Source organism: Myotis yumanensis, unplaced genomic scaffold, assembly GCF_028538775.1.
Source record: "Myotis yumanensis isolate MYYU_CA2020_CCGP unplaced genomic scaffold, mMyoYum1.0.hap1 SCAF_2, whole genome shotgun sequence".
Taxonomy (NCBI): Eukaryota; Metazoa; Chordata; class Mammalia; order Chiroptera; family Vespertilionidae; genus Myotis; species Myotis yumanensis.
This window is the reverse complement of record NW_027223753.1, coordinates 35,001,912-35,016,411: the sequence shown is the minus strand read 5'-3', so window position 1 is coordinate 35,016,411 and position 14,500 is coordinate 35,001,912. Positions and strand designations below refer to the sequence as shown.

Sequence of the window (14,500 nt, the reverse complement as noted above, 5' to 3'; positions counted from 1 at the left end):
ACCACGGAATTTGTAGCTCCCACCTTTCCAAGGTTCTCTGGGTCCCTGGGCCTAACTTTGTCCCTGAGTTGTTTCCTAACCCTCACCCCACTTCCTAGAGCTATTCTTCCTATTCCTGATTTCCCCCTTGAACTCTCCTTCTCCCACCAGCAAGACAAGACAAAACAAAACAAAACAAAAACAAAAACAAAAACAAAAAAACCTCCAGCGCAACTAGCTGCACTCTCCTCTTCACTCTTCCACAAAACTGGCATTTCCCCTCAGATGTTCCTGTTTTGTCTTAGCATCAATCTGTTGGGTCAAAATCTTCCCTCTAAAACAAATCCCACCAAACCTTTCTGTCGTCTTACCCCCAATGAAGCTAAACTTTGGGGGATATTGTTGTTGTTTTCCCAAATTCTCCTTATATCCATCTGAACCAGTGACCTCTCAAACTTTGTTTTTATTTTTCCAGCAGAACCACTGATTCAGACGAAATCTAACACCCAGCCCACGAATCAGATATAAGAAGAGCTCTGGAAGGAGTGGGGTGGGGGGAGCTCGGCCGTACAAGGGGGCTCCAAAGGCACCTCCTCCCAGCAATTTGACAACCAGGAGCCAAACTTCTGGCTCCGAAATTTCCCTCCCTCAGCCTGGGTTTCTCGAGGGTGCGCTTTAGCTTCGCGCACCGTGCCCTCCTCACCCCAAGTCTCTCCCCCTCCCCACTGTCTTCCATGCCAGGTCCTGACATGGAGCTTCGCTCGGAGTTGCCCAGCGTGCCCGGCGCGGCGACGGCGGCCACGACAGCGACGGGGCCGCCCGTGGCATCTGTGGCCTCGGTGGCGGCGGCGGCGGCGGCGGCCGCTTCGCTGCCGGTGAGCGTGGCTGGCGGCTTGCTCCGGGCGCCCCCGCTGTTGTTGCGGGCGGCGGAGAAGTACCCGCGGACCCCCAAGTGCGCGCGCTGCCGCAACCACGGCGTGGTGTCGGCGCTCAAGGGCCACAAGCGCTACTGCCGCTGGAAGGACTGCCTGTGCGCCAAGTGCACGCTCATCGCCGAGCGCCAGCGCGTCATGGCGGCGCAGGTGGCGCTGCGCAGGCAGCAGGCGCAGGAAGAGAACGAGGCGCGCGAGCTCCAGCTGCTCTACGGCACCGCCGAGGGCCTGGCGCTGGCCGCGGCCAACGGCATCATCCCGCCGCGACCCGCCTACGAGGTCTTCGGTTCGGTGTGCGCCGCCGATGGCGGGGGGCCGGGAGCCGGAGCGCCCGCGGGCACTGGAGGAGGCGCGGCGGGCGCCGGGAGCTCAGGTGAGAGCGCGGTCCGGCCGGGAGGAGAGGGGAGCAGTAACGGGGTCCAGGGACTTGATTGGGTACCGACAGAGTAGAATCCCCTTCTCCAAACGTCCCTTCTGCTAGAGTTCACCGCGCACCCAGCCCTGATGTGGGGCAGAAGTACATAAACTCTGTCCTCCCCTTTCTGAAGCATTTGCATTTTACTTTTCTTTCACCGCGGGCCCAATTGTGAACGCTTTAGTCTTATCTCCTCTAAACACAGGTTTCAGCTTCCTGCTCACTGCGCCGGGCCTTCTCCCCAGCGCAGAAGCCTGCGCGTCTCTCTTCTCCGATCTGTGCTTTTCCACCCGTCGCAGTTGCCTCCTCTCCTGCTCACTCTCTTCGGAAACCCGACCCTCTCCGAGCCCCCTCCTCCGCCCCGCCCCTCTTTCTCTAGGTGTCGAAGATCTCTTTCCACTTGTGATTCCAGTAATCGCGTTCCCATTGCTCCTCGGACAACCGCAGGTCGTGCCCTGCTCCTTTCCCCACTCGTCCCCGGTTTCTGAGTCCGCGCGCTCTCACCTCTCCGAGGCCTTTCCTTTACTCCTCTACTCCCTGCCTGGCCCCACCCTCTTTTTCAAAACTCCTTGGACTTTTTCAGCGGAGGGAGGAGACCTGGCGGGCGCCTTTGGGGCCCTCTCAGCTCTCAGCGTGGGAGACAAGAACGTCTTAGGTCTTAATTTCGGAAAGGGTGGCTGAGAAACAGGGGGCTTGGTTTTTTGCCTGCCGAGAAGTTTGGGACCTTGTAGATGTCCAAGGCGTTTTCCTATACAGGCTCTGCTGCCCGGGGCCAGAGGGCACCCGGCCTGGGTTGGCTTTTCTATAAGGTGTGTGGCGCAGCTGGAAGTTATGTTGGCTCCTGTTTGAACCCAGGGCCAGGTCCCTCTTCCAGGGCAGGGCAGGGCTAGGAAGGGGATAACGGTGGAGGTTCAGTCTCCACGCTTCAGGAAGACGACTTGTTCGGTGCAGGTGGTTGGGGTTCTGGATACAGAACGGGGACGGCTGCCTGGGGGCAGGGGAGGAGAGACAGGGCTGTAGGGACCCAGAGGAAGGAATGGTGGGGCAAAAGGAAAGGGGCATTGGAGCCCAGTGAATGGAGGTCGGGGGCTCCCTGGGAAAGGAAACTGCGGTGCCAAGGGCTGGGGTTCTGTGGGTGTGGTCGCCTCCCCACTGCTAACTGCTCTTTACATCCTCATTTCTTCCCCCCCTCTCCCCCAGAGGCCAAGTTACAGAAGTTTGACCTGTTCCCCAAGGCCCTGCTTCAAGCAGGCCGGCCCGGCAGCCCGCCCCCGCCACCTGGGAAGCCCTTATCGCCCGACGGTGCGGACTCGGGTCCCGGGACCTCATCCCCGGAGGTGCGGCCAGGCTCGGGCTCCGAGAACGGCGACGGCGAGTCCTTTTCGGGGTCGCCCCTGACCCAGGCCTCCAAGGAGGCAGGTGGCAGCTGCCCGGGCAGCGCTGGCCCCGGAGGCGGCGGAGAGGAGGACAGCCCAGGCTCCGCCAGCCCTCTGGGCTCTGAATCCGGTTCGGAGGCCGACAGAGAAGAGTCAGAGGCTCCTCCAGCCCCAGGGCTGGGCGGGGCCCCGGGTCCAAGGCAGCGGACGCCGCTGGACATTTTGACGCGCGTCTTCCCGGGCCACCGGCGGGGCGTCCTGGAGCTAGTGTTGCAGGGCTGCGGCGGCGACGTGGTGCAGGCCATCGAACAGGTGCTGAACCACCACCGCGGGGGCCTGGCGGCCGGCCTCGGCCCCACCGCGCCCTCGGATAAGGCTGCAGTGGGTGCAGCAGCAGCCGCGGAAGATGGGTGGCTGAGCCGTGTCGACGCCGCCGCTGGGGGGCCCGGGCTGCCAGCGCCTCTGCAGGCCGGCCCCGCCGCACCCCCGCACCACAGACCTTTGCTAGCCGGCGCCATGGCTCCCGGGACGCTGGGTTCGCTGAGCAGCCGCTCGGCCTTCTCGCCTTTGCAGCCCAACGCCAGTCACTTCGGCGCCGCCGACGCAGGTGCCTACCCGCTGGGCGCGCCGCTCGGCCTCAGTCCCCTGCGCCTGGCCTACTCGGCGGCGGCGGCGCACAGCCGCGGCCTGGCCTTCATGGCCCCTTACTCCACCGCGGGCCTGGTGCCCACGCTCGGCTTCCGCCCGCCCATGGACTACGCCTTCAGCGATCTCATGCGCGACCGCTCCGCCGCCGCAGCTGCGGTGCACAAGGAGCCGTCCTACGGCGGCGGCCTGTACGGGCCTATGGTCAATGGCGCCCCTGAGAAGCAGTAGGGGAGGGTCCTGGCAGCTGGGCGCTGGGCGGCCCCCAAACAGGGACCCCAGCCTTGTCCCCGTGGGCGGCCGGTCCCCCTTCGCCCAGTGCGCTCTCTGCTTCCCGGCGGGGGTCCTCTCGCTCCGAGATGGTTCTCAGTTTTGTTTTGAAGGGTGGGTGGGAAGAGCTGAGCAAAGTGGAGCAGCTACAGATGCAGATGTTCTCGGAGGAGATGCGAGGCCCTGATCCTCACTCCCCCACCCCCCTCCCTAAGGTTCCCCAGCCCTTGCAAAAGCGACAATGCTTGCGAATTCGAAGTTTGCCTCCGTAGCGCACGCCCATCCCGCCCGTGCGCTCGAATGGATGGCAGGATGGTCTGAGAGTCTGTCTTCTGTGTCTCCCCTCCCTTTAAAGAATCTTAAATATTTGCTCTAACAAATACAAATTTAGGATGTATAAATCTCTTGGCACTGAGTCGAATCTTTGGGACACACATATATATCGATATCATTGTTTTTAAAAAGGAAAAGTTCTGCGGTGCACTTTCCTCATTGCGGTATTTGTCGCTCTTTGTCGCTTATGCCGGTAAGCATGGGTTCCCGTGGTGCAGTGTGTTTTTATATATGTATAAATCTATATATAACCTATACACATATATACAAGCCAGTGTATCATGTTATACAATGGAATTCTAAGTTATTAATTGTAATCTGTAGGTGACCTCGGTATTAACGTGAAAAAAGCCAAAAAAAAGGACAACATGGAAAAAATTAGACTCTACGCGCATTGTACTTATCAGGTTTTATAAACTAAATCTATTGTAAACTCCCGGACGGATCTTGCTCACCTGCCTGGGCCGGCCTCTCCCTCAGGAGCGGTCAAGGTGAGCGCCGAGGCCGGAACAGAGCGACTTGGGACTGAGCCGGACCGGTCCTCCCGCGGGCCCGCCCCTCCAGCGGGGACTCGCCACACGCCCCGGCCCAGGGCGGCCGGCGGGACACGCAGCTGCAGAGAATGGCTCACTTCGTGCTTTCCTTTGCAGAGACATGAGCTAGAAATAAATGTTATTTTCTAAGAAAACCACTCCGAATCCCGTCGGGCTCCTCGGGCAGCGGGATTGGAAAGGTCTTGATTACCTACTCGGGCCGTGGTTCCAGGGAGAAGCTGGACCGAAGTCTGGGCTGGTGCCCTGACCCTCAGGGGTGCGGGGAGGACGCTTCCCGCGGCGCCTGGGAACTCCGGGCGGAGCGGCGCCTGCTGCGCTCTCCGGCGCCTCTGGAAGCCCTGTCCCCACTCGGGCGGGGCGCGCGGCTCTGGCGGGGTCGCCTGGCCAGTGCTCTCGGTCCCGGATCGCGAGCCTTTCCCCGAAGTCCTGCGAGGCTGGCAACCAGGTTCTGGTTCTCCCCGGGGCGCAGATTTGGGTTCAGGCGGGTTGCACACTGCACACCTCCCTTCTCGGAGAGAATTGGGATCAGGGGCTGCCAGGCGGCGGCTGGGGAGGGAGGGCCGCAAGGGAAGACGACCTTCCAGAGTTATTTGGGGTAGTGGGTGCCGCTCCCCCCCGAGGTGAGGACCCCACTCTGCACCCCTTTTACTTCCCTCCTTAGCGGAGCTGAGCAATTAGCGGCTCCGGGGCCCACCCCTCCTCCCGCGTCCATCCCGCTCCGGACGGGGTGACTCCCCCTCTTCGGGGAGCGGGGCGCCCCCTCCCCTAGGCTGGCCGCGGCGACATCCCAAGGTAAACTTCTGGGGCCGGCTCGAGTTCCGCCAGGCGGTGAAACTTAATAGCAGGACAAGAAAACGGTTTAATAAAGAAGGGCTTTAATAGGGAACTAATTTGATTGAGTTGCCTAATTCCACTTTAATTGGAAAGGGGTTTGGCTGTTTGGTTATAAAGTGCGAGGGTGACGGTGAGATGGAAGTGGCGGGGGGAGAAGGAGCGAGAGAAGAAAGATGGGACAAGAGGTGGACGCGGGGGAGAAAGTAGGAAGAAAGGAGCAGGGACGTTGCTGAGAAGCAGGGAGCGGGCGGCGAGAGCGCGGGGCGCCTGGAAGTGAGAACTTCCTTGCCCTTCACGCTGCGCCCTCCCCAGCCTCCTCGCCCTCCTCCCGCCTCCAGCGGCCGCTCCCAGCCGCTGCCTTCGTCCCACCCGCGGGGAGCTAAGAAGGGTCTGGATTTCTGGATTTCAGGAGGGACCTGCACTGGGTCTCCTGGGGCTCCAGAGCTCGAGCCAGACCCGAGGGGGGCGCCCCTGGGCCCGGGCTCCCCACTCCCAAGAATATCTGGAGCTTCTTATTTGTCGTATTTTCGTTCATTCCCCCAGCAAGCCGGAGAGAATCCAGTGAGCTGTTTATTATCGGCTCCACTTCACGGCGGAAAACTGAGGTCCAGGGCGGTTTAGGGACTTGTCCGACCATTGGGGTATTCCGGATCCCTTCTCCCCACCGGTCCAGCGGCGGAGCCTTTCTCCTCTCGCAAGGGCTTTCTGCTGGCCCCAAGTGGGGCCTCTGCAGAAACCCCCTCCCGGTACCCAGGCAGCCGAGAGCGGGGAGCGGCTGGCCCCTGGAGCCCAGAGAGGCTGCCGTCTCTGACGGAGCGTCTAGGGTGGAGGTCAGAATGGTTCTAGTGGAAGTTCGTGGGCCAGAGTAGTGGGGTTTCCAGGTGCGTCCCTTCCCCGCCCAGCGCGTCTCTGCCGCCCAGGCCCTGGATGGAAACCCATGCAGCCAGTCACAGCCTTGACGCCTGGAAAGTCCCGCGTCCACGCGCGCCCCTGACCCCACTGCCCACGGCGCTGCCAGGAATAGTGAGGCTCAGAGAATGCGGGCGACCAGCCCAGGATCACACATTCATGCTCCCAGGAGCCAGAATCAGAACCCAGAATCAGAACCTGGCTCAAGCCAAGTTGCTAAGTAGCGGTGTGTGTAGTCACTGTAGAGTGTGTGTGTGTGGGGGGGGGGGGGGGGCGGGTAGGAAGCTGGGTGGGCGGGTGAGTAGGTGCCTCTGGTTGGGGAGCTACCTGGGGGTGGGAGGGGCTGGGGCCTGAACTGGTTCCCCTGTGGAGGTTGCAGGCAGTGCTCACACCCCTGACGGTGAGGACAGAGGCAGGAACATCTACTCTTCTCTGCTGGAAGGGGAAGGTGGGGTGGGGCCTCTACCATTCCTGTTGATTCCCTAACTCCCCTGCCTGCTGGTCCTGACCTGGTCTGGACACTGGGAGGACCTGGGCCTGAATGGAGTGGGGGAGCTCCGACTGTTGGGGTGGTACTTATTTTAAAATTATTTCTCTCCTCCTCTTCCTCCTCCTTCTTCATAACAACAGCAGCAGCTGCACACCGTTGAGTGCCTACTGTGTGCCAGGTCCAGCACTAAGCAGTTCTACACAGGATCCTGCTCAGCGGGCGAGAAAGAGCCAGGCGCTGGGATCCAGGCTCTGTCGCTGGCTGGGTCTGTTCGCTCACGGATTACTTCAGTCAGCAAATATTTACTAAGTACTTAACTCTGCGCCAAACTCAGTTCTAGGAGCTTGGGATACACAAGTGTGTAAAACAGGCAACATTTGCAGGGTGATGAGGCTTCAGAGGTGATTTCACAGGCAAGGAGGATGCACTGGTGTGGGCCCCAAGGGTCAGGGAGGTCTGCCCATGGAAAGGTGAGCTAGGCAGGGCGCTTCACCTCAATTTAAGGGGCTCATAGTAGTGTCTGCCTCTCTGGGTGCTGTGAGGATTAAATCGGATAACATGCAAAAACCTCTTAGCTCACTGCTTACTAACCAGGGGTTCATTCTCATCATCAGATCCTTTGGGTGGCTATTGTCCCATTTCACAGAAGAGAAGATTGAGTGGCTGGAGCAATTCTGCTTATAAATCCTCTAAAGCAGCGGTTCTCAACTGTGGGTCGCGACTCCTTTGGGGGTCGATCGACCCTTTCACAGGGGTCGCCTAAGACCATCGGAAAACACATATATAATTACATATTGTTTTTGTGATTAATCACTATGCTTTAATTATGTTCAATTTGTAACAATGAAATTGGGGGTCACCACAACATGAGGAACTGTATTAAAGGGTCGCGGCATTAGGAAGGTTGAGAACCACTGCTCTGAAGTGTCCCAGGTTATGGGAGATGCCCTGCCCAGAGCAAGGGGCCACACAGAAGGGTCATCAGATGGCAGAGTGTGGGTTCTGGAGATGCTTCTGAGAGAAGGCGAGTCCTGGGGGCAGTGGTGAGGGGGCAGCATTGTCACCCACCGCAGGAAGTTGGTGAGGAGTCTTTGTGGAAGAACAGATGGAGAGAGACAGGCATGAGTCAGAGGTCAGATCATGGAGAACCTGGGAGGACCAGGGTAAGGGCCTGGGTTTCAGAGTGAGGGAGCCACTGACAGCATGGCCAGTGACATATGCATTTGGATTGGATAGATTGCTAGGGGGAAGGCTGAACCCCTGTGAGGAGGAGCCATGAGAAATGGTAGCACCAAAAAGTGATCAGTGAGAGCAGGGACAGGGAGAGAAGAGGTTGGATTCAAGAACTACCAGGAGCCAGACTCTCCACTATTGATCCAATGTGGGGTGTAAGCCAGGAGGAGGATTCACCCCTGAATCTTAGAAATGTCTGGGCTGGGTGACTCATTGCTGGAGACACTCAGAGTTGTGAGCCACTGGAGCAGAGACAAGATTCAAGGGTGAAGAAAAAAGTTCAGTGTCCAACATCTAGAGTTTGAGGGGCTTATGAGGTTGGTACAAAATAGTTGAAAGAGTCAGCATGGAGTGGCCACAGGGCCTTGGGAGCGATGAAGTGGCCCAGCACTTGCCTTCCTGTCCATAGGACAGACACAAGACTCCCTGAGTGGAGGCTACAGTGTGTGTGTGTGTGTGTGTGTGTGTGTGTGTGAGAGAGAGAGAGAGAGAGAGAGAGAGAGAGAGAGAGAGAGAGACCCCAGACACTGGAGTTCTGCCTCTCCATTTCTCCATTTCTGTTCATGCCAAGGCTAGTCTCTTAAAATCATTCTCTTAAAATTTTGCACCTTGTAAAGGTCTCTGTTCTGGGGCAGGACCCTGAGCAGCCTGTCAACAATGAAGTGTGACAACAATGAAGTGTAAACTTCAGGGTTCCCCACCAGTACAAGTAGGTCCCTATCAACCCGTCCATGCCTTCTACTTCCTGAAGCTTTAGATTCAGCGGCTCATCGTTCTCCCACTTGTCCATCCCCACTCCCCATGCTTCTGCACTCTGGCCACGCTGAGCTCCTTAGAGTCACCTAAGAGACAATGCACTTTCCTGCTTCTTTACGCAGGTCCCTCTGCCTGCAAAGCCCTTTCCTTTCCCTCTACTTTGAGGATCATGCTCACCTCTCCCAAGGCCCAGCGATGCCAATGGAGCTTAAAGTCCAAGACTCATCATCTGTACAGGCCCCTTTCGAGGTCTTGCACTTTGTGCACATGGTCAAATGACATCTTTTTCTTAAAGTTTCAGGCCCCAGTAAAAGCTGCATCTGCTACAGCCTAGCTTAGGCTATACCTTCTGGCTTCCTGATACTGTTAACTATTGCTGCATAACAAATAACTCCAAAATTTAGTGACTTAAAAAACCATTTTATTATCTCATGATTTTGTGGGTCAAAAATTTGTCACGGCTGGGTCACCCTTTTGTTCCAGATGGTGGCAATGGAGATCTCTCGGTGGTACTCAGCAGGTAGATTTGTTGGTCTGGAGGGTGATAACTTCAGACATATGTCTGGGATCTTTGTATAGATGCCTGCACAGCTGGGGTCAGCTGGACCATTGGTTGGAGCACTACAGGTAGCCCTTCCGTTACGGTGGCCTCAGGGCTTCAGACCTCTAACATGTTGACTTAAGCTTCCAAGAGTAGATGTTCCAGTGAGTACTTGAAAGCTACACGGCCCTTTATGACCTTGCCTTCCAGTGACAAAACTCTGCACTGTGCAAGTGACTGACACCCATGTTATACTGACTTAAAAAGAGAGTTGACACCCTCCCTGCAGCCTGTCCTCAGGCTTCTGCAGTGAGTAGGGCCTGCCTGCTGGACAACCAAGCTCTCAGGACAGCTGAATGCTTGCTCATTTCAGCCCTACGTGATCTTTGTTTTACAATTTTAGGGTGGAAAGGCATGTTATTTGCATTTCTCTTTTCTTTCCCAAGGGACAAGAATTTGGGATCCTCTAAGCTTTGATTCAAATTCATCTTGGGATGTACCATGATAGGGCTATGGGATTTTATTGGAGTGAGGGTTCACTGGTTCTGGCACTAAGAGACTCAATATTTCTGACGCTTTTTTAATTTTTGAAAACCTTTTATTATGAAAAATTTCAAGCATATAAGAAAGTAGAGAGAAGAATATAATAAATCTTTATAGACTCATCATATAACCAGTAATTATTAACCTTGGCCATATTTGCTTCACTTAAATTTTTCTTTGAAGAATTAAAAGTCAGTTATAGGTATTGTGAAATTCCACTGCAAAATACTTCAGAATGCATCTCCAAAGCAGGAGACATTTTCTAACAAAACCACAATATCATTAATACACTATCAATATTACTGTCAGAGGGGAGGTGGTGGAGGGACTGGATAAAAGAAAGTGAAAGGAATTAGCTAAAGAACATGTATGCATGAGCCATAGACACAGACAACAGTGTGGTGTTGGCCAGAGAAGAGGTGGGCGTAGGGAGAGGGTGAAGGCAAGGAAATGGAGATATCTGTAATAGTGTAAACAATAAATAGAAAGAAAAACAATTCCTTTATATTACCTGATATCCAAAACATATTAAGATTTACTCAATTGGCCCCATTGAGGTCTTGTTTATTTATTTATTCATTAGAGGCCTGGTGCATGAATTTGTGCACCAGTGGGGGTTCCTTGGCCTGGCCTGAGGGATCGGGCTGAAACCGCTCTCCGACATCCCCTGAGGGGTCCTGGGTTGTGAGAGGTGCAGGCTAAGCCAAGGGATCCCACTGGTGCACAATCAGGGCTGGGGAGGGATGTGGGAGGTTGGGGAGGGACCCAGGAGGGACCCCAGGAGGGCTCTGGGGCATGTCCACCCATCTCACTCAGTTCCAATTGGCCGGACCCCAGCATGAAGCTAACCTACCGGTCAGAGCATCTGCCCCCTGGTGGTCAGTGCATGTCATAGCGAAGGGTTGAGCAGCCTTAGCATATCATTAGCATATTACGCTTTGATTGGTTGAATAGATGACTGGATGTCCAGATACTTAGCATATTAGGCTTTTATTACATAAGACTAGAGGCCTGGCACATGAAATTCATGTGTGGGTACAGTCCATAGGCCTGGCCTGTGATCAGGACCATCTTCCCCAGCTGCCCGCAGCAGGCCCCCCCACCCCCACCCCCAGTTCCCTGATCGCCATTGGGTGATCGGAGCCTGCTGGCCAGGAAAAGGGACCAAGAGGTGGTCAGTGCGCCTCATACCATGTAGTGACTGGTCCGATGGTTGTTCTGGTCATTCTGCCATTAAGGTCAATTTGCATATTACCCTTTTATTATATAGGATAGAGACCTGGTGCACAGGTGGGGGCTGGCTGGCCTGCCCTGAAGAGGGCCCTGGATTGAGTTGGGGTGGTCGCCATTGGGGGGCAGGGCCGGCCGGGGTGAGGGGCCGCCAAGGGTTTGTAGGCCAGCCACACCCCTGGCTTTGTCAGGAAGGACATCTGGAATGACGTCCAGAAGACATCTGGTTTATTCGGTCTAATTAGCATATTACCCTTTTATTAGTATAGATACATGCATACATACAAACCAGGGTTTGGTGGTCCATAGCAGACACCGTCAAAGTCCCACTCACATCCCTTGGACCTTACAGTCCACTGAGTTTAAACTTCTAGAGTTGGTTTCTCTATGCCTAATGGCTTTTATTCCAGAACCACAGGAGAGAATGGCATACCAGAGTTGGGGCCACATGAGCCATCCTTCTCAGAGTAGGCAATGAGAGGGTGCATTGTTTGTAGAGAATTTAAAACAATATACTGACTACAAGTTGGTCTGCTTTTGAAGTTACCACCATAGCTCAGCAATCTCAGAGATAAAATGTTACTCACTTAAAAAACTCCTGTTGGTGGTCAAAGTTGGAAACAATCTTGATTGATGAATTTAAATTATGTGCTCGTGTGTGTGTGTGTGTGTGTGTCTGCATTTACATATATATACACATATAAAATCTACTTATATATTTATTTATATGTTTTCTGAAATGATTATTTTTTATGTTTACATACATCAAAATTGACTTTTTTCATAGTACATTTCTAAAAGTTTGAACACATGTATAGGATTTGTGTAACCACAATCAGAAAACCTCCATCACCCCAGAAAACTTCCTTGTGCTACTCCTTTATAATCAAAACTTCTCCCCAACACCTAATCCCTGGCAACCACTGACTTGTTCTGTCTTTACAGTTTCTTCTTTTCAAGAATCCTATATAATAAAGTGCTAATATGCTAATTAGACCGAATGGCAGAACAACCATCCAGACGACCTTCCAGATGAAGCTGGGGCTGCGAGGGCCGAACCCCTTGCATGAATTTCGTGCATCAGGCCTCTAGTGTTACATAAAGAGAGTCATACAGCGTGTAGCCATTTGAGACTGGCTTCTTTCACTTAGCATAATGCCTTTGAGGTTCATTGAATTTATCGCACGTGTCAATAGTTCACGCCTACTTAATGTTTGCGTAGTATTCAGTTGTCTAGTTGTTCCACCATTTGTTACTCCATTCACTGTTGAAAGACATGTGGGTTGTGTTTCATTTTTGGTGATTATGAATGAAGCTGCTATAAACGTTCATGAACAGGTTTTTGTGTCATAAGTTTTCATTTGTCCAGGGTAAACACTTGAGCATGTATGACTGCTAGGTCATGTGGTAAATAAGTATTAAACTTTAAAAGATATTTTAAACTGTTTTCCAGAGGGGTTATGCAACATATGGAGTTGCCACATTAGTGCACTAGGTTTGAATCACTCTTTTATTTTTTCCCAAGCCATTCTAAAAGTAGTGCCATGGTCCCTTCCTGTGGTTTTGATTCACATTTCCCTAATGGCTAATCATCTTAAGCACCTTTTTGTGTATTTATTTTTCATCCAAATATCTTCTTTGCTGAACTCTATGTTCAAAAATCTTGCCCATTTCAAAACACTGTTTTTTATCGCTGAGTATTTAAAAATAATAGCTTTATTGATATATACTTTATATGCCATACAATTTTCCTACTTACAGTGTACAATTCAGTGACTTCTACTATATTCCCAAAGTTGTGAAACCAGTATCATGATCATTTTTAGAAAATTTTTATCACCCTCAAAATAAATTCTGTACCCATTAGCAGACACTACCCATTTGCCTCAAACTCTACAACCCCATATAGCCATTAATTTACTTTCTGTCTCTATAAATTTGTCTGTTCTGAAAAATTCATATAAATAGAATCAGACAAGATGTGGTCTTTTTTTTTCTGGCTTCTTTCACTAAGCATGTTTTTAAGGTTCAGCCATGTTGTAGCATGGATCAGTACGTTATTCCTTTTTATTGCTGAATAATACCCGTGGCATAGATATACCACATTTTGTTTATCCATTTATCTATTGATGAACATTTGAGTTGTTTCCACTTTGTAGCTATTATGAATAATACTGTTATGAACATATGTGTATGAGTTTTTGTGTGAACATGTTTTCATTTTTCTTGGATATATACCTAGGAGTGGCATTGATGGATCATTTTATAATTCTATGTTTAACATTTTTGGGAATGCCAAGCTGTTTTCAACTGCAGCTGCAACCATTTTACAATCCTACCAGCAGTATAATAGGGTTCTAATTTCTCCACATCATTGTTATTATCTGTCTTTTGGAAGTGATGTCTCCTTGTGGTTTTGATTTGCATGTTCTTGATGGCTAATGAAATTGAGCATATTGTCATGTGCTTTTGGACCACTTGTGTATCTTCTTTGTAGAAAAATGTCTCTTTAAGTCCTTGGCCCATTTTAAATTAGGTTATCTGTCTTTTTGTTAGTGAGTCATAAAAATTCTTTATATATAAGCTCCTTATAAGATAATTTACAGGTATTTTCTTCCATTCTAGGGTTGTCTTTTTACTTTCTTGGTGTTGTCTTTTGCAGAATGAGTTTTTAATTTTGGTAAAGTACAATGATCTGTTTTTTCCTCTTTATTGTTAGTATTTTTAAAAATAATTCTTTATTGTTGAAAGTATTACATATGTCCTCCCCCCGCCCACCATTGATCCCCTCCAGCCTGCCCCTTCCATTGTTCATATTTTTGATGCTATATCTAAGAAACCACTGCCTAAGCTAAGGTCATGAATTTTTCCATTTCATCTAAATTATCTAGTTTTTTGGCATATAGTTGTTCATAGTATTCTTTCATAATCCTTAAAAAAATATTCTATAAGGCCAGTCATAATGTCCCCTCTTTCATACCTGGCTTTAGTAATTTGAGTCTTCAGTATTTTTTCTTGATAGTTTAACTAAAGGTTTGTCAATTTTGCTAATCTTTTTTATATTTTTAATTTTTATCATTTTTAAAATCCTCACCTGAGGATATTTTTGCAAATTTACATCTGTATTTTTCACGCATTTTATAGTTTTAGTTCTTACATTGAATCTTTGATCCATTTTGAGTTGATTTTTGTATATTGTAAGATAATGGTCCTAACTCATTCTTTTGCATGTGGATACCTAATTGTCCCAGTACCATATGTCAAAAAGACTATTCTTTCCCCTATGGAATTGTCTTGGCAATTGTTAAAACTCAACCATAAATGTGGGGGCTTAATTTTGGACTCTCAGTTCTATCTATTGATCTATGTCTATTTTTTTTGTCAGTACTACACTCTCTTGATTACTATAGCTTTAATGTAAGTTTTGAAATTGCATAGTGTGAGTCCTTCAACTTTGTCT

At 51.4% G+C, this 14,500-nt stretch overlaps 1 protein-coding gene across 1 annotated transcript; it reads left to right on the top strand.

The window, feature by feature from the left end:
- Nucleotides 1-713: 713 nt before the first annotated feature.
- On the top strand, nt 714-3,578 carry DMRTA2 (DMRT like family A2). Its single transcript, XM_070403331.1, has 2 exons — nt 714-1,284; nt 2,527-3,578. Exons 1-2 carry the CDS (start codon nt 714-716, stop codon nt 3,576-3,578), a joined length of 1,623 nt encoding a protein of 540 aa, XP_070259432.1.
- Nucleotides 3,579-14,500: the final 10,922 nt, after the last annotated feature.

Coding starts and splice junctions, on each gene's coding strand:
- DMRTA2 (XM_070403331.1), top strand. CDS start 714: ATGCCAGGTCCTGACATGGAGCTTCGCTCGGAGTTGCCCAGCGTGCCC. Junction 1,285..2,526: donor GGCGGGCGCCGGGAGCTCAG/GTGAGAGCGCGG, acceptor CCTCTCCCCCAG/AGGCCAAGTTACAGAAGTTT.